Source organism: Lutjanus erythropterus, chromosome 20 (genome assembly GCF_056507025.1).
Source record: "Lutjanus erythropterus isolate fLutEry1 chromosome 20, fLutEry1.hap2, whole genome shotgun sequence".
Taxonomy (NCBI): Eukaryota; Metazoa; Chordata; class Actinopteri; order Lutjaniformes; family Lutjanidae; genus Lutjanus; species Lutjanus erythropterus.
The window spans coordinates 27,169,430-27,189,751 of NC_139336.1; the positions used below are offsets into that span (position 1 = coordinate 27,169,430).

At 40.0% G+C, this 20,322-nt stretch overlaps 1 protein-coding gene across 1 annotated transcript in view; it reads right to left on the reverse strand.

The window, feature by feature from the left end:
• Positions 1-19,933, reverse strand: part of itga1 (integrin, alpha 1) — a 64,619-nt gene extending 44,686 nt beyond the window's left edge. The window contains exon 1 of the mRNA XM_084746626.1: positions 19,690-19,933. Coding sequence (XP_084602752.1) covers positions 19,690-19,735 — 46 coding nt within the window. The 5' untranslated portion in view covers positions 19,736-19,933. The remainder of the gene's footprint in view (positions 1-19,689) is intronic.
• Between the last annotated feature and the right edge of the window lie 389 nt (positions 19,934-20,322).

A 20,322-nucleotide genomic window follows, 5' to 3' on the forward strand; every position in this document is an offset into this window, starting at 1 on the left:
TTGACTGAACACGACGGCTCGACGGTGTCAGATTCCACTCTGAAACTTCCAGATGTATTCTCCGGAGCTCTGCTTTTTCACCGGTGCAGAAAACACGCAGGCTTACAAGCTGGGACCCACGCATGACATCATCCCCCCCGACGACTGTCAAAGCTTTCATCCCCCCCAAATCATCTCTGTATACTGCAGGGGCGGTTGACACTCTCCTAACCATAACCATCCAGCAGACACATACACATGCTACGTCCGTGAAATCTGCTGATCACAACAGTTTTAACATACAGGGAGCAGCTGGGAAGTGGGGGGCTTCTGGGATAGATCAAACACCTCTGGGAGGGGAACTAAAAATACACACACCGAGGGGTCAAAGGATGACCTTCCTCCAGATTCAATAAGCAACATGCAAAAATAATCATGCTACACCTCTTCACGCTGTGAGGAAAACAGTGGGAGCAAATACTGTTACTACACTACCATATTCCTGCTAATCAACCACTCTTAAAACATCATTTCAGGTTTATTTTGCAAAGCCAGTGAAAGCAAATAAAGACTTTAAAAGAAAACGGACACAAATGAGAATCCAATGAACACAGAAAACGTAGTCCAGGTTGTCCTCACTTATCCTGTGCAGAGAACCGACAAAGTAATAACTGCATGTCTCAGTTTAAATAACACGCTTTGTATAATTAACAACATACACTTCAGCTGTAATACTCTAATTATAGTTTTACAAAGTCACGGTGCAATTTATTTGTGCTAAGTTTAGCGTGCTTTTAATAATCAAGTGATACTGATGCTCCCACTTAACAGTCCAACACTCATTGATCTGCGCCATCCACTTATATCGCTAAAATTTTAATTAGCAGTAAAAGAAGACATGAACAGTAGAGTGCTTCTAGCTCACTGTCTGCTGTTTAGGTGGATCGATGCAATTAATTTAGAGGAAAAATAAAACAGAAGTAGCTTAATGGTACTTTTAAGCCCACTGTTTGTTTTTATCTGTCATGCTGATCAAGGCGATCCAAGAAAAAGATTGCTCTTAAAGATCCTGTCCGCTCAGAATGTGTTTTTCTTATGTTTATAAAGGGCTGGGTACCATTTACTTCTGTGGCACCAGTACCTGGAATTTAGTACCCAGTGGAACCTTATGTTTGTGACTTTACTCTCTCCATAATAACAAAAATGTAAGAGCAGTTAGATAAGAAAAACAACACCACTTTCATGTCTGCGTATGACGTATCGAGCCAGAGCTAGCATGTGATTAGCCTAGCATAGCATAAAGAGGAAAACCGCTAACCAGGCTTCCCCCAGAGTTAAAAACACATATATCAGCACCTCTAAATCCAGTTATATCTTGCTTGTTAAATCTGTATATCTGATAACATATAATAAGATGTAAAACCAACAAGATTTGGATGCAGTGACTTCTCAAAGTTTTGCCAGGCTATTGCTAACTGGCACCAAGCTCAAGCTCCACATTTAACACACAGACACAGTTGAATCAGCAGTGCTGATAACAGAAACACGCCCGTGTTTGTTATGCCGTTTATACAGATGCTGAAATGACTGCTTGGTGTGGATCATAACAGCAGATTAATGTAATTGTTAGTTGTGGGGTGTTTTGTAAATACATCGCTTACTAAGCATAAGCAAACACTGAAAAGGAAAAGAACAAGAGAAACAGTGATTTTCTTTGAGGAGCCTGCAAAGTGCCTACACCCGACTGTAACGTGTTAAAACGTACATAATATATACATTATGTTTGATGATTTAATCTTACTGCCATAAATTTTGCTGTTGATCAGATAATAATCCACACATAAAAAAATAAAAATGCGGTGATAAATCAAATAGGCAGTGAACAAAAGAGCTGTTATTCCAGCGGGCATAATTCACTGCTCTGTGTTTCCTCGGCTAATAAAAAATACACATATAGCGCGAGAAAAAAGTCAGTCAGTGTTTCTGTTTTTTCAGCGTGTCCACATTATTGTGGACACATCCTCAGCAGGGGTCAACGCCACCCCCGTCGACACACTCCCTCTCTGTCAAACACACAAATGTGTTCAAGACGGGTCAAAACTCCCCTTGTTTTGTTTGTCCGCTGTTATTTCAAAGTTACTCAAGAAAAGTAAAGACAAACATCATGCAGGACAAACACACTCTAAATGAGGAAGATAATCTGGCAAAGATAAACATCTAATATATACAAGATTATATAGATGTGATGGCAGACGTCGAGTTTCAGATCACTTTAGTTTCTTCCCCAACCATAACTGTTCAAAACTCATCCATCCAAATCTGTCACATGAACTGTGAAATGCATTTCCCCTCTGCTGCTAACTTTATTCTGAGCTTCTCAAATGCACAATACGCAAGTAGAGCAAGTGGATATGTTACAAAACCTCCCTATAACTAAACGACAAAATAGGTCATTTTTCAGGGACTGCTGGAGAGAGCCAGCGACAGGCGTACCAGACCTTCATCATCACAGGGTTAACGTGGTGAAATGGTCCCAGTGTGGTCAATTTAAACACCAAAACTACTTGGTTAGGTTTAAAAAAACGCTCATGGTGCGGGTTAACATAAGTATGTTAGCCATGAAAGTTGAGTTACATACATAAGTGAAGTTATGCATGTGACGTAAGTTGTTACATAAGTCAACTTGCGCACCTAAGTTAAGTTACATACATTATGTACAGTAAGTTAAGTAAGTTAAGTTACATAACCAAGGTAATTTACGTTATGTGCATGAAGCAAGTTAAGTATGTTACGTTAAGAACGTCAGCCCATCCTACCACCCTCACCCTAACCCACTCCGTACACGGACTTGATCACCTTTGCTCTCGTCATAATTACTAGAAATTGTCTGCAGGGTGCTGTTGTTTGAAAAAATGTAAATGCTTCTCTTCAACAGTCTGAAACATCAACAGTAAATGTCAGGTCTGGTCTCTCTTTGAGTCTGTGATGTTGTCAACAAACCGACTCCACCCAGGGTCTCAGGAGGTTGTTAAAAGGCAGGTACAGGTAGGGTTGGGTATCGAGAACTGGTACTAAAACAGTACCAGTTCCTGACACTCAAAAGTGTGGGCTCACTTCACTAAAGCTAAGAAAAATGCAGCTAATTAAAATAACTCAGGAAACTATTTAACTTGTCACTTCTCCAAAAAGGTTAAAACCAAATAACATGTCATGTTACTTATGACAAGTAATATCATTAAGAGCACCGATAAGTATCAGTATCAATAAGCAGTGGAGGATTGAATTTGAGGATTCTGGGAAACTCCAGATCAATTGTATTTGCTCCAATTTCCAATATGAGTCATCTAATATTGATTATCTGGTGACATAGACACTGAGTCAATATTGTATTTTCTTACACAGAGAAATAAACTTTCTTTGCTCTTTTTCCCTGTGGGCTTTATCTTGACATTGAAGTCTAAAGCTGATTCCAGATATTACTGACCGCTGCCATTTTAGATTATTTTCACTTTTTGAAATTTTTTCAAGTAGACACAATTTTTCCCAGGAAACTTCTGTCTGGGAGAGGAGCACCCTGACCAGCGTGGCCGCTCGCGTTGGCCTCTTGTTGCAGAGGTTAATGTGAACACGTTGCCCCAGGCAGACGCCACAGCTCCTCTGCTCCCTGTATGATGCCAGTTTGATGGATAGCTCTGGCCTGCCGCTGGCCTGCGAGGGAAGCGAGGAGGTGGGGGGGGCGGGCCTGGTGCACAGATGCAGCATTGCTCTGGTGCTCTGGTTGTAAACACACACACACACACACAGAAACACATACACCCTCCAGATCTGAACCTATCAGCACTTAGCAGGTAGCGAGAGCCCCAGAGGAGTACAAGTATGTGTGTGTGTGTGTGTGTGTGTGTGTGTGTGTGTGTGTGTGTGTGTGTGTGTGTGTGTGTGTGTGTGTGTGTTCTTGTGTGTGTTTGTGCGTAAGTATTCCTTATATGTTTTTTCTGGCAAGACGGGGTCTTGGTTGGCACACACTGGTAAAAACAAGGAAATAACTCCAGACAAACCTAAATCCTGTTTTACAAAAGGATCTCTTGATCAAAACCTACACCCAAAACAAAAGAGCTTCTCAAAGAAACATCAATTCTGGGAAAAGAGAAAAGTTTAACACTGACTGTGCCACAGTGATGCTGTCTGTCCTCATGAGACCTTCTCCAGACGAGCTCCAGCAGTCACTAATGACGAATCCTCGCTCGGTATCAAAGGAGGAAGTAGCAGGACGTTGTTACACAGTTGCACAAAAAGGCTTAAGGAGGAGGTCAGCACTGACGGATGTGGTTCATGTTTAAGTCTTTTGAATACAATTGCGATACAGTTAGTGGGAATGATCATTTTTGCACAATTTTCTTTTTTACTGCAAAAAATAAAAAATAAAATAAAATCATGGCCATGTGATATTTGTTGGGGTCTGTAATAAACTTTTTTTTTTCTTTTGATCTGAAGACCAAGATTTCTAGGCCGGGGCGCCTCTGCAGCACTACAGTATTTCTTTATAATGCTCACAAATTTTTCAAAAAAGTGTGATTTGGTTCTGCAATTTCGATACTGCACTTAGCCATATTGCGATTTTGATAGTATTGCAATTAACTCTGCAGCCCTGATATTAATTAAAATAACTTATTGCAAGAATTGACAGATAAATCAGAACAGATATTTTACTGCATTTAATAAATGCAACTTTGTTTTAGTTGCACATGCTTGGTAACATTTGCAAGAATTTATACAACATTAAACATAGCTGTAACCTGCTCCATCAATCACTCGCTGAAACGTTACAGTAGTTCAATCACATAAAACACAAAGGGACAAAAGGAATAGCATATTTAAGCTCTTTCAGTATAAAATACACATTTATTGGATCACATTTATCCTCATTTCTGTGTGACTTTTGCTCATCTTCAGCTGATATTTGTCCTCCCCTGCAGAGCTCACCATCTGATCCTACTGCACTTTGTACAGCCTGATTTGTCCCATCATACGAAACTAGAATATCAGCCCCTCCTTTCTGGGAAAAAAAACAGTGTGATTCACTTTATTTTCAGTATGAATTAGACAGTGGTCAGCCACATTTGACCCACAGGCTACGAGTTGACTATCAGTGGTGTAGGGTTTTTTCCTTTATCCATGTTGACAATATTTCCCTTAACTCAATCCAGAAGTTTAGGTGTTTTCACACCTGTAGTTTGGTTCATTTGGTCAAGAAGATCAAGGATTTTCTGTCAGGTCTGATCATCACTGTGTCAGACCACCACTAATACATGGCTTATACAGATTGGGAGATCACTTTCTTGACAGTTTACAATAAGAAGACTAAATTAATAGTAGTTTAGCTTTTTGAACTTGTGCTAGTATCACACATCTGCCATTACACAGTTCTGGTTGGTCTTTTTTGCTTCCCCACCACTAATGAGTCCACTTCGAAGCGGACAGAGAGCGTCTTTTTCCGAAGGGGCTCGGCTCGGTTCTTTAGTTCACAACTTTCACAAAACCTTAATGAACCGAATCAAACACCCACACACTGTTTGTTCAAGGTGGAGCAGTCATGAAACATTCAAAACATATTCAGGCAGAAGAACATGTTGACTATTGGAATATCAAACAGAGAAGCTGCAGACATGACTAACCATCCCCTCTGTTCGAAAAACAGAACCAGTAGTTGTCTGCTCTCTCTCTGACCTCTGAACTCTTCACTCCTCTCCTTGTTTTTGCTCAAACTTGAGATAATGCACTCCCCTCCTGCTACAAATTCTCTGAAATGGACCTCCCAATATTTTCTCCAGCGGCAACCTCCTTCACACTTTCTCCTCTGTCTCTCTGTCTTCCCTGCCTCCTCCTCTTCCTCCTCCTCCTCCTCCTCCTCGCCCCTCTTCTTTGCCCCGGATGCCTCACAACAACTGTGCAGTGCCAGAAGTCACATGACCGAAAAATACCTCAGCAGCAACAAACTATCTGTGGACAGAGTCTGGCTGACTGAAGAGATACATTCCTATGAATATCTGATGATCTGTGTTTGTCTGTGGACAAAGGTGGAACTTAATGTTTGATAAAAGTGGTGGTGAAGTTTAGGCTACTGAGTTACACCAACAAAGATTAATCTAAAAATCATATCTGAGCAAAACTAAGTTTAAAGTTAAGTTATCCAGAGTTAAATAGAGTTTAATCAATATGGAGATGCTTGCTTAAACAAATTAAAATAAAAAGTAAATTTTAAGTGCTGTCGGTATCTATTGTTATAAAAGAGGGGGAAAAACTTTTAACTTCCAGCTGCTCTGGATTCTTAAACAAGTTACACTGTTTGCTAGCTAGCTAAAATGTTGACAAAACATTACACTGTTTACTAGATAGCTAAAAGGTTACATTGGTTGATAGCTAGCTAAAAAGTTAGCTAGTCTAGTTAACCTACTCATGATGGGTCAGCAGAGAAGAACACATCATAAAAGTCAACTGTTGAGTTTGTCCCTTAACTTTCTTCAAGAGATTTGCTCAATCCATCTGAAAAAGGGAGCCATTTTAAAAGTTAAACCTCCAAAGTGTAAGTATTTTAGATTGGTGTTTACAGTTCTGGCACAGAATTGAAATTAATCTATCTATCTAATTATACCAGGGCTCACTGGGGTTAAGAGGATGCTGCTTAAAGTGTTCAAACCGTAACATCCTGAGGAAAAGCAATGACGGGTGATGAAGTGTGAAACACGTGCAGAATGCTTTTATGTGATCAGTGTGTCTCTGTGTGTCTGTTTATACGTGTGTGTGTGGTTTGACCGTTCTGAAAGGGTTACGACCTGCATAAGACGGCACGACATGTGATGTCGCACCTTCACGGGTGGCTTGTTTATTTGAAGCTCTTTTATGACAGATATCAGTTTCTGTACAAAGTGTCTGCATGTTGTCGGCTGAAGTTTGGGGATTATTCTGCACTTATCTCACTCTGCAAGTCTCTGTGTTTATGTTTTTTAAGCTTAGAGGCCATTTGCAGGAAGATTAGGTGCTAAAAGACTTCATAGAGGTGTTTTTTCAGAAGACAAGTTAAGCCACACTGTTAACGTTGGACAGAGCATCTTAACTATTTACTTTTACAACCTAAAAAAGAGCAACACATTAAACACATTTAATGTATTTACCCATGTTTCGAGAACGAGAGAGGGAAAGCTAAGTTCTGCATCTTACTGCTAAAACCATAAGACTTGTGGAGATGACTTCATATTCACAGTCAGCGAACAGAAGAAGTTTGGCAGAGGCATCACCTTGGCAACCCAGAGTTTCCTTTTATTTCTCTCTCACTTCCCCGTCTGCAGCGACGGCAAAGACAGAGACATAATGATTCGATGATGACTCAGTTCTGTGGCAGAACCCAACCCGGGATGTGTGCTGCTGACAGTCATCATTACATACAAGAGACATTATTCATTTTAATTTAATTGCAATTTTTACTATAACAAGACTGATGGTTTACAGCCACGTTTGCAGCCCTATGACACCGTAATGCTCAGTGTACACAAAACACAACAGTTTGATAGATTAACCAAAGCATATGAGTGCAACACACTGCCTTGTAAATCATTGTGAACCTGCTGGAGGTCCCAAAGAGGAAAATCACCAAAGTCAGTAGGATTCAACATCTGGGAAGCATGAATGTGCCAGATTTCATGGCAAACCAGCCAGTGGATGTTGAGCTATTTCAGTCTGGACCACAGTGGCGGACTGACCAGTTGACCAACCAGTGATTTCCTCCAGCCATGTCTATAGCTGTGTTGTGAGATTATGCTTTGGTTTGGTGATTTGAGCTGAATGCTAACACCAGGATGCTAACATGCTCACAGCAAAGCTATGGTTGTGGTTGTTCCAGGGTGAGAAGATGCTAGATGGTAGAGTCACATTACCATTTCCTGTGACAATTGTGGGATATTTGAGAACGGCAGAACAGAGAAAGAAATCATGGTTCTTGAAATGCACTTTGTCACTCTGTTCATCCTCTGTTACTTATTTTAACTCAAACCATTATAGTTTCTTAAACCTGATCAAGTATTTTTGGTGCATAAACCTACCCACACTAATCCTAACCAAGTATCTTTATGTCAAAACCTACCAAAACTAAACGCAATCTAGGATTTCCAGTGCGTAAACCCAACCAAGTACCAAACTAATCCTAACAAAGTGTTTCTGGCATCTAAAACTACCCAAACTAATCCATCTTAAAGTCAATAGTTGGACCAAAGTTGCACTACTAGACTGTCATTACTAACTCGACTTATGTGGCTAGCAGGACCATCCATGGTCATCCATTATGCTTGATTTTTGTTGAGAATACGCACCTTTGTTTATCTATCAGCACCATATTGAATGTAAATTAAAAAGTGCTAGACAGTGTTGGTTTTGGAAATGCAAAGCTTCTGGTTTGCTTTTGGGCGGTCAGTGGAGAAAAGGTACACTTTTTGCTTCGTTGATTTTTATTTTTCATGTTTCAACCTAACTTGCAAGTGGGTAGATCTTTAATTAGACTTTTAACCTAAAGATCTGTACATTGTACATTGTGCATACTACTTTCTACTTTTCTACTTCAAGTCAAAATTTTAGTGATGTAGAAATTAACATCATAGATATCAGGGTTGGGAGATTTATGTTATGTGTGTGCTGTGCTGCTGAATGACCATTAAATTAGGTCAAAAAATATCCCAAGAGATAAAAATGATGACGTGCAGATAGCCAATATATTCGTCCAATCAACCAGCTCAAACAGATGGGGCATCCAGTGGTTATGATGCATACTATATAACCCCAGCGCCTCTGGTTGGATTCCAGCTGGGGCCCTTTGTTGGATGCCATTTCATATTTCCTGTTCATATCTATACTGTACACACAGAAGACCAAAACATAATGCATCTCTTTAGATGTTTTCACTCAGACTTCAGGGTAAAAGACACAGTTATCATCAGCTCTCACTGATGCCAGTAATGCCATCACTGATATTATAAACCACACCAGCTTTACCTGACAATGAACATCTTCCGCTTTGCAACCAAGTGGAAGTTTCCCGGTTGCCACATGCTGCAGAGACAGCAGAATGAGCTACACATCTTTAGCGGGCTGAGGCAGCAGAGCATGAAACCGAGTCATGTGGGTGGCCTTTGTGGTTTCACAGGCTTGGGGGCTAAATCTTTGAACCTTCAGTTGACTAGCACAGTTCTTCAAGGAAATATATGCCTGTCTGTTTTGTGTTTATCCACTGAGTGCAGCTTCCTGCCCGATGAGCTATATTTTGACATCGGATCAGTCACTTCTACATGTAACCAAGATGCACAAGCTTGTCTTCATCTTAATTAGCTTCATGTGACACTGTCCCGACAACAACAGTACTTAAAACTTCTGCCAAGTCAAGTGAAGTTAAGTATTTTAAATTGAACGCTGACATATCATAAAACACAATGCACACGTTTTATGTCATTCTGATAATTACAAATAAGCTTAGCTAAGAAAGTATTGACACTGAATGGACGGTGAAAAATGTGGACACACTGACAGACCACAAAGTACTCACACAAGGCTGCAAATCATGAATAAATTCAGTATGTCTTTTGTTCTGTTAAAGGTCAGAAAATCATGGAAAATGCCCCAAGGTGACCCTTTCAAATAGCGTTTTTGTGTCTGACAAACAGTCAAACTCACAAAGACATTCAGTTTACTGTCATGTAAGACAAAGAAAAGCTGCAAATCTTCACATTTGAGCAGCTGAAACGCAGCCAGAAGCTTTCACTCTTTCTCTCTGAACTAAATTCATGTCTGAATTACATTTTGACTCAACAGTAACCAACATGGTTTCTAGACTTTTGCTTAGAGAGTTTTTCATCAAGATTTTAATGGCACTTTATTTGAAGGAGTGTGCATAAGACTGTCACTATGCTGCCATAACCATGTCATGAACATGAAGGAGTCTTTATAAATGGTTATGACTGCTGTCATTAAGCCTCATTCAGTCAGTTATGTCCTTTTTAATGCAAAGCTGACATTGTTTGACATGTCTTTGTCACAACAACTTGACATTAACAACCTTAAAGAAACTGTTTACATGACATTAAACTGTCATATGTGGTTGGCTTTGACACTGGCTATCATAAGGCCATTATATGCGTGTCATAAATAATTTCCTAGACTTCAAGTCAAGTGGCAACATTAGGACTTGTCATAAAGATGTCATTAAATGTTATAGGGCTGGTTTGATGACAGAGCACAGTACCAAGGTGATGAACACACAGCGATTAGCTAGTTGTGACAAAGACATTTCAAACAATGTCATGACATGTAATGATAGTGTAATGACAGTCTTATGCACACCCCTTCAAATAAAGTGTGAGCCAAGATTTTTAATACTGCCAACCAATTTCCTACTTGCCTAAATGTGCATTGATGTCCTTACTGCATCTTTTCAGACAAGTGTGTGTCGATGTTCAGACAGTGACTTCTGATTGTTTGTGGAGCTTTTCACATGCACTGACTGACCCGACAACCACATGAATTTCCACTTGGCAAACCACTGCATCATTTTCCCACACTGGGTGCTGTGGCAGTCGCATTTGTTTTACCTCAAAAACAGAACAAGTTTTTGTGTTTCACCATCAAAATCCATGCAAATGACACATTCTGAATCAAAAACTGTCACTTTGATGAAAAACAAATCAGCCTGCTTGACGCTCGGCTCTGCACATTGTGGCCTTGATGCATGTTGGTCTTTCTGTGTCACCCGCGGTTTGACATAGCGCCCTGCTCTGCAAAGACCCGCAGAGATCTGCCAAACCATCATGCCAGTCTAGATTCCACAACACTCGTCAGTTGAATGCAGAGCATGATACACACCGAAGCTCTCGACTCAACTAATTTGCACAAAACTTGTCATGTCAAAAGCACAAAGCATCATTCAGATCCATACACTTACATTAACCCTAACCCCAACTGGAAACGTTTTAGCAGCCACATTTATGATAAAGCATTAAGTTGTTTTGCCAGCTTTCTTTGTGTTTTACAAGCAGTAATACATGTTTGTAGGGCATTTAGATGCTTTGTGACTGTATCTGAATATGAAAACCTTTTGTTGCTTCTAACCGTCCCTGTCATCACTTGTTTTCAAAGTCAATATGGCCTCAATATGGTCACAACACAGCTGCTGCCAGATCCTGTGTACACCGGCCGTTACTCTGGTCCTGTAGTCGTCCACGTGCAGTAAGAAATGTTGTATTAATGTGTTTATTCAATGGTTGTAATAAAAAAGTCAGGTATGGCGGTCATAACAAGGATGTCAGAGTAGATGGTCAGAGAAACATCAAGGAGGACATTCACGTGCAACAAAAACCATCTTTGAACCAAGACTGGTCACGCTCTCCCTCTATAGACAAACAGACACGCTGATAAAGACTCTGAGATGTAGATGAAAGCACAGATAAAAACTATTAACAGGAACTTGAGTGTTTCGTCATCTGAGTAACTCACAGAGGATCCTATCAGTGGGAGTAAATTACACTAAAATTTCTAAGTAAGTGTTTCCTCTGATGAAAACAGCTGTTAGTAAGAAGCAGAGAAGACTCCTACGCTGAGAAAAGGAGCGGGGTTGACCCTGCTGCTATGGACGACATCATGTTTCATGATTTTATTTAGGCATTAATAGCAGTTGCTCATTATTAGGGTGCACTTAATGAAGTTTCAAAGAGTCTGATGCCTGAGATATCACACGTTTATCAGCATTAAAAACTGGGGTTGGCTACCAAGACCCAGTGCCAATGTGGGACCACTTCCTATACGTCTCAACCGACTCGCAACACAGATTTCGGTGCCACTTGAGCTGCCTGTTGACACAGTTGCCCTCCAGGGCAGTTAATACAGACAACAAAAGCATCACTGCATGTACCACCGTTAGTGTAGTTCAGTTACATTTTATTAATCATGTGAATTTGTTCTGTAAATGGATGTGTTGCTTTGCGTTTTGAATTTATTCATATTTATTTAAGCATACTTTAAACTGTTAACAGTTAATATATGGTTCAGTTTCAAGTATAAATTTGCCTCAGTAATAAAAAAATGTTCTTTAATGTCATTAATGTGCTTCTTTTATTAAGAATATTGGTTCAGGTACCATTTAGGTAATATTCATTTTAGCACCAGTATCATAAACTATACGCTACAACAACTTTATTCAAACAAAACTTTTTTTTTCAGTATCTCTGTCACAAATTACTGTCATCTCTGTTGTTATCGGACTGTTTGATGCGATGAGACACATGCAGGACAATACTGACAGTGAGCAGGTCTTAGCGACTTGGAAAGCCACTGAACAACCTCTAACTTCTCACACACTGTTTAAAAGGCTTTCTCAACTGACAAAACTTGGATTTAGGTTAGGACTGACACGGCCAAACATTTCTCCCAACTCTTTGGAGCTACTTTTAGTCTTAGGATGTTTGGCGAGTAGATGTAATATACATACAGTATATTGTGTCTCAAGTTTTCTGAAAGGATGCTGTACTGACTTTGCCTGACAGATAAACAAGGTGAAACCAGTGTTTAGAGAACTTCAAACCACAGTCATGAACTGTCACACAGTCAATCTGGAAACATAAACTATGAAGTAAGTGTTAGCTGGTGCGCAGGCATCCATATTTGTTGCATGTGTGAAAATCTTCACCTTTGCCGCATCAGATAAAGCGCTAACCAGAAATGGCAAACATATATGAGATAAACACTGATGAGACAAAAATGCTGAACAAGGCTATCTGCAACATCACATCTCAACAAAGATGGAAATCTGTGGATCTGTGTTTTCATGGACTACATTCAAGACTTTTTTTTTCTCTAAAAGTATCTGTGTGAGTGTGCAGGATGCTGCTGTCATGCAAGTGACCACATAATCTTCCTCTGCCAGAAAACATATGTTTGTCATCTAGAGGAAATATGACTGATTTTGAAACTTTATTTTTGACAACACTGACTGGTCTGATGAATGGCTACAAATCCAAGCTGTCACAATTCACTCTATTCTAATTATCTTACTGAATGTATTCATGGATTCTGAGCATCTGGTGTCCTTTTCTTCTTTTTTGGGCTTTTGCCTTTATTTTGAAAGTGACAGCTGACAGGAAAGATGGTAGAAAGAGAGAGAGGGGATGACACGCAGCACATGGGCTGCAGGTGGGAGTCCAGCCGGCGGCTGCTGCAGGGGACTAACGGCATCGGTACATGGCGTGTGTGCTCTACCAACTGAGCTATAAGGGCGCCCTACATCTGAGGTACTTCAGGACACCAACACTTGTTCATATTCTGTATAGAGAGGGTGTCAGGATTCGGATGGGTCTGACATGTTTGACATACATCTCCATGCTGGTTTAGGATAGTCTTGGTCTCTACACCACACGCACGTAACTAAGTTAAACTTAAAGTTAGACGGCTAGTTATACTGAGGAAGTTCAGCTAAGAAAACAAAAGTGCAGCCGAAACACACACAGTAACAGCAGCATGCTAACATGCTCAGAATGACAAAACCAACATGCTGACGGCTTTCAGTTTCACGTGTTAGCATGCCAACATTTGTGAAGTGTGGCTGATGGTGGTGCAGAAGGAAAAGTCAGCGGATTACCAAAGTCAGGAGGGTTAATCCTCTGCAGATCACGAAGGTCTGCACCAAATTTAATGGCAATCCAACCAGTAGTTGTTGAGATATTTCAGACAAAGGTCACATCATTGCAGAGCTTCAGTCTGAGATGTTAGGGTGACGGACAGGTTTCTGACAGTGTCATAATTCGGCCAACATAAGTAAAGACAATAACCTTGATTTCCTTTTACCTGTTCAAAGTGTTCAGTGGTAGTATAACTTTAGACAGTAGTTACAATTAACTGATTAAAAAAATCGAGGATGCTAAAATTGAAATCATCAAAGATGCTGAATAAACATGATCAGATCTTAATCACTTAACATTCCAGAGAATCTGTCTGCCTGTGCCAGCAGACAGTTTATGTCAGATTAGTGCTGATTGCTGTGACGCAGGGAGTGAGCTGATTCAAATGAAAGATAGAGTTCGTAGACGAGGAGGAGGGGGAGGAGACATATTGCTAATGACGGAGATGGCTGGGTTCACCGCTCAGACCCATAAATTCAATTCTGAGCTTTAATGTCTGAAGACTTATATCCCCGGACCTTACAGCTTCCAGATGAATGAATGGTCGTCTACTGCGGCTTTCCATCATGAAAATGTAGAGAAAAGACAAATTCTCAAATCTGAGATGTGACAAACTGCAGGAAAAAGCCCATCTTCTTTTCTCTCCATCTTTGTAGCAGACATAAAGACATTAAATGCATTCCTGAGTAAGACGAACATATAGTCTATATTATCTCTGCATGACAAACCGGCAGCTTCTGATGTGTTAAAGAACCATATGAACCCCAAAATGTCCTATGGCGGTTTCCCCACATCTGACAAACAAACATCATCACATGTGAGCTCTGTGATGTGCTGCAGCTTCAGCTTGCATCAATCAGAAGCTGAACAAAGAGAACGAGAGAGAAGAAACACAGAAAGTCTCAAGCAGGGTCGAGCATTTGTTCCATGTTTGTCTTAAGAGAGCAAACAGAGTATCTTTGGACTCGAACTTGGATAAAATAACATTTTCTTTGGCTTTGTGGGAAATTGTGATGAACATTTTTACTATATTCTGGCATTTTATTGACCAAATTGTGTATAAATTAATTGAGAAAGTAATGTTAATATGTAATTTTAATAATCAATGACTTATTTATTATTAATCAAGCAAAAAAAAATTCCTTATTCTCAAATGTACCGATTTGCTGCCATTTTCCTGTTTTACATTAGCATAAATTGGATTATTTGTCAGATGAAATGAAGAATCTAAAAGCACCATCTTGGGCTCTGGGGAGATCTTGTGGTTAGTTTTTATATTATGACATATTATAGCCTGGACCAAATCATAAATCGGTTAAATGAAAGAATGATTAGCAGATAATAAACTGAATTTTTGCAGCTCTAGTCTACTATCGTTTGAATAATTATTTGTGCAATTTATGAAGCAAAAAAGTTTAACATTTGCTGCTCATTTTCTGCTTCTCAGATGTGAGGATTTCCAATTTCTTCCTGTTTAATATCACTGGAAATTAAATATTTTGGGTTTTGGATTATTCATCAGACAAAAGAAGTAATTTGTAGACAATATCTTGGATTAGGACAAGATCTAATGCATTTTTCCTCTAGTTTGATAAAATTTATAGACAAAATAATCCATTGATTAATCAAGAAAATAATCAGCGGATTAATATATAATGAAAATGATCATCACTTGCAGCCCTAATTTACAATTATGTTAATAATTCATTAATATTTTAGATTATTTATCAAGGAGAAAATAAAAAATCAGCAGATTCCAGCTTCTCAAATGGCTTTTTCCTATTTTATCTCACCATAGTTAACATACTTTTGAGTTTTGAACTATATATGCAAATAACAATAACTTCATTATTGATTAATCTGACAGTCATGTTACACCACAAGTCCAAAACTTGAAAATATTTCATTTGCAGTGATGCATGACAACACACAGCAGAAAATCCTCTCATTTGAGACAATGGAACCACAGAATATTTGGCACTTTTTCACAATTTTGAAATGACTGCATTGGTAATCAATATAGTTGTCAGTTATTTTTCTATCTATTGATTAAGCTCTATTTTGGACTATATGTCAGATTAAATGAGCAAATTGAAGACATCATCTTGGTCTCTGGGGAACTGCTGAACTGATAAATCAATTAATTAAAGGTCCAGTGTGTAAGATTTATTGGCAGAATATGTATCTACAGAGGGTGTGGGTCGTCTTCCACGGAGTCCGCCATGTTGCACCACCGTGTTTCTACAGTAGCCCATAATGGACAAGTCAAACATCGGTTCTAGGTACATCCCTTCATGTTTTGCATGAGTTTCATGGCCATTGTAGGTTTTCCTTGGAAGGGGAGAGTGAGACAAGATGTTTGCAGTCCACAAGCTCATCATTAGATCCTAAACATTGGTCCTTAAAAAACATGATGACCATAAAGGTGTATAGGTGTTCATGTTGTTCAGGTCCTTAGTAGGCTTGGTCACTTTGGTCTGACACATACTGATTGAAGCCAGATGCCGCTCTCCTCTGCAGCACCAAACTCAAACCACCTGTAGCCCCGGCCATCTCCGTTAGGAATTTAAGGAGATTAAATGCTGCCACTACAATAACCACATGTGGGCCTCTGAGGCAGGCAGGCAGCTCCTAAAGCACAACACGGGATCTCCCAGTATGGTCTCGAAGGAGATAGCTTCTACCCCTGGGTAACCCGGCTGAGGTCATACTGCAACAGCTCAGGCTACATTACTGGACCAGCAGCAGTAAGAGTGTGCAGAACAGAACATGAGAACATTGTAGCACACTTGCTAGTTTGGTTAAAGGAACAGTTCACCCCAATATCCTCTCACCTGTAGTGCTATTTGTCCATCTAGGTTGCTTTGGTGTGAGCTGCTGAGAGTTTGGGAGATATCAACTATAGAGATGTCTGCCATCTTTTGAATATAACAGATGAGCACTCTCAAATTTAAAAAAAATACAGTTGAAAAGCAACACCTCGTTGTGAGCTGTTTCATGTAGAAACCAGGGTTGTTCTGATACCAGTACCAGTATTGGAAAATGCATCCAATACTGCCTAAGATGAAGCATTGAGTGCTAGTATTTGATCCCATACCGTGTTAAGCTATTAGCCCGACACTGGCTGCTGCTGGGAGGTAGTACGCCAAATTTTATGGTCGGTGGAGGAGAGAAACCCCAGCTTAACCTCGGCATCAGATCATGTTGCAAAGTCCACGTTATTGCACTGAGTAGATGGTCTTCAGAGTCTGTAAAGAGGATTAATCCAGTGGTGGAACTGAGGCCAATGCTACAAACCTCACTGACTAATCAACAGTACCTTGAGTGTTCAGTATATGCGTATATTGTACAGAAAATATAGTACAGTAATAGTTATTAAATTGTGAATACAGACACTTTTATTTCAGTCTTTATGTTCTGCTCTATGGCTGATATCTCCAAAACTTGACAGCTCACACCAAAACTGTCTAGATGGATAATCAGCACTACAGGTGAGAGGAAAAATAACTGTCACTTTAAGTAATTGCAGCCGCTCTCATTCACAAACATCAGCTTGCACAGAAACAGGGGGTAGCAGGGGCTCAGTAAGCCAAGTAAATAAGCCTGACTTCTTGATGATTTGTTTTGTGAGCTTCTGCAGATCCCTGTCCACACACACACACACACACACACACACACACACACACACACACACACACAAACTCATCTCCATTTCTAACTCAATTCTCTAATGACCATCACAAGTTAGTATCACATGTAAGCGTAGGAATCTGAGAATTAAAGAGAGACATGCACTGTTTACTTTCTTCTTCTTCACTTTTTTTTTCTGGTTCTGATCTTTGCCGGTACTTCCCGTCATGTTTGAACTACTTCGACATGACCTAGAAGTTAATTCACTGCTGCTGCTCTAAAGCTGAACCTGAGAGCTCACTCAGCTTCACCAACGGGACTCCATAATACCAACAACACTGATATCCATTACAAATAAAGAGCCTCACTGCCTCTTAAAGCTGCCGTAAAGACAATATTGATCTCACTTTTCACCCAATAGAAATTAAAATCTAATTCTCACTGATGAGTTGTGAAAATTCCCTCTCCTGCTTATTCTTCCAAAGATTCCTTCATGAACTATAAAAAAAAAAGGAAAAAGAAGTTGAGAAAACACATAATTTCAAGGCTACCATCTGTAAAATTTCGGAGTTTTAAGTCAAACTCAAGTCTGAATCACTGGATGTAAACTGTGTATAAACTTGCCATTGGACACTTTACGTTTCAGGCAGCTATCTGCATTTTTAAAGTCCCCTGGAAACAGTAACAACCTCCAGGCTAGCAACCAACACGTCGATAATGGCAAATTAGCACCTGGGTAGCTAACGGTACGGACATAAACCAGCTAGCACCTGTTGCCTTCCATTTTGCGTCCATTTAGATATTTTAATACCACGGCTTGCCTCCCCATGTGCAAACGTTTCTCCAAAACAAGTTCTCGCCACAATATTTTGCAGGGGCACCACTATTGCATTCTGGGATTAGCACCATCCAAGAAAACTGTGACTGGTTTAAAGAAACAGAAATGAGCCAGAGCGTTTTTGTCCTCTTTAGCAGAATTAAAATGCACCTTGGAGATTGGTCTGCCTACACGGGATTAGTCAAACTAAAACCTGTTTTGCTGACCTTTAAATTGAGATAATTTGCTTTCCTTCTTCAGATAAACTTAAAAAAAATAATCACAGTGATCTGTCAACCCATTCATTGTTTAGGTGCTTGAAAATTAAATGGTTGCAACTGAAAATATTCAGTTATTAACTTTCACTTTAATGAGTTTACTCAACGTGTTTTATTTATTTAGTTTTGTTACTAAAACTCAGAAGAAAAATAAATTACCACAACAAAAGATTGTAGGTCAACAAGACTTCTTGTTTTAAGTTAATTTCACAGTTTAAACACACAATACATAAATTCTGCCACTAGAGGTCAAAAAACAACAGCATGCCAACAAAATAACTTAGTTTGATGACATCTGAAGTAGTGTGGGTCTGTTGTTTCCTTCATTGTTAAATAATCACTATTGCGGATAAGAGTTGATCTGACATGACTCCAGGATCATGTTAATGGATGAGGTAAAGTATTTAGTTTTATTCACGTCATGTTTAGTCACACTGGCTGACGTCCTTCCTCACTCTCTGACGTATCCCAGTGTTCCCTGAAAGTTCACTGTTACTTTGAATAAATTACTGATTTCTCTGCGTTTGAACATTTGGGACAATGTACACATATCAGCAAAATATATTGTATATGTCTAGTGTTTTTAGACATTTCAATGCGTAAATGTTTGTGTTTTTTGAGTTTGATTCCAAACTAAAACATTCAGTGAAGACAGTAGTTGTGTTGAAATTGTGAGTTTTCTCAAGCCTTTGTGAGATTGTTTTGTAACAGCAAACTATGCTTTGCTAACACTTATTTCTGCAGAAACATGACTAAAACACATGACGCTGCAGTCGTGTTTGCTGAGAAGCAACAAAACCACCTTCTCATGGAGTTTTGACAACTGTTGTGTAAACACTGGCATGCGCAACATCCAATTAGAGCGCCATACAGTAATCTGACTGACTCTAATGTCTCTCTTATATGAGGCAATGCCATGCTTTAAGACCGGGCTGCTGCACGTAGAAACAATTAAGCGCTCTGCGGCTTCCCTCAGTCAGAATAAGTAACATCTGGGCAGTAGGGACGGAAAGTATTTAGGGGCAGTTTACGAGGACACTGTGGTGCCACCACCTTTTAACGGGCGTGCAGGGAAACGTGAGTGACAAACCTAATGGATGCTTTTAGCCGCTCCGTCGTCAATTATGCAGACTGGATGATCTAAGCAGCCGGCTGTGCGTAAAAGATGCGCTGGAGAGCTTGACGCGGCAGGAAAGGCGCTCTGTCTCCGTCTCCGTCTGTCATTCGTGATTACATCTGATAATCTGAACAAAACGCACAACTAATTAAAGTTATTACTCACCAACAACTGCCGCAGTTGTCAAAGTGAAATGTCTTATCCCGAGCATCCCGGCGCGTTAAAGACGTCCTGTAGCTTCAGTTATTCCACCGACTTTCTCCTCTTTCCAACTCGGTGTAAAGCAAAGATCCCGGAGAAGTCAAATCGCTAAATGACTAACAACGGCCCACAAGGCATTTCCCGAGCTGCAGCATCCACAGTTTGTCTGACGTCCCGTTACAAACTGATTGCTCCATGCGCGAGCGGCGGGACAGACTGAAACACAGAGGAGGAGGAGCGTCGTGAGGAGTTCTCATGCACACACACAGGACCTTATAAGCTACGTTTGTGCTCTCAGTTCATGGGAAAATCTTAGTAGTCAAATAACAGCACCGCTGTGATGTGTGGGGCTTTAAATACAACTGACGGGCATTAAACAATTTGACCAGAATAGACTCATTTTAACATTTCAGGAGTCGGTCTGTGCTCCACTCCACCCTGCTCTACAACCATGTCTGTCTTTTTGTGAGAGGACAGGAGATCCTAATGAGAGAGAGCAGGTCAACAGAATATGCCACATAGACGTGTCATACATCATCTGAAAGCTGGGAGCCTGAAGATTAATTTAAGACCAATCTGAGTCAGGTTTTTCTGGTC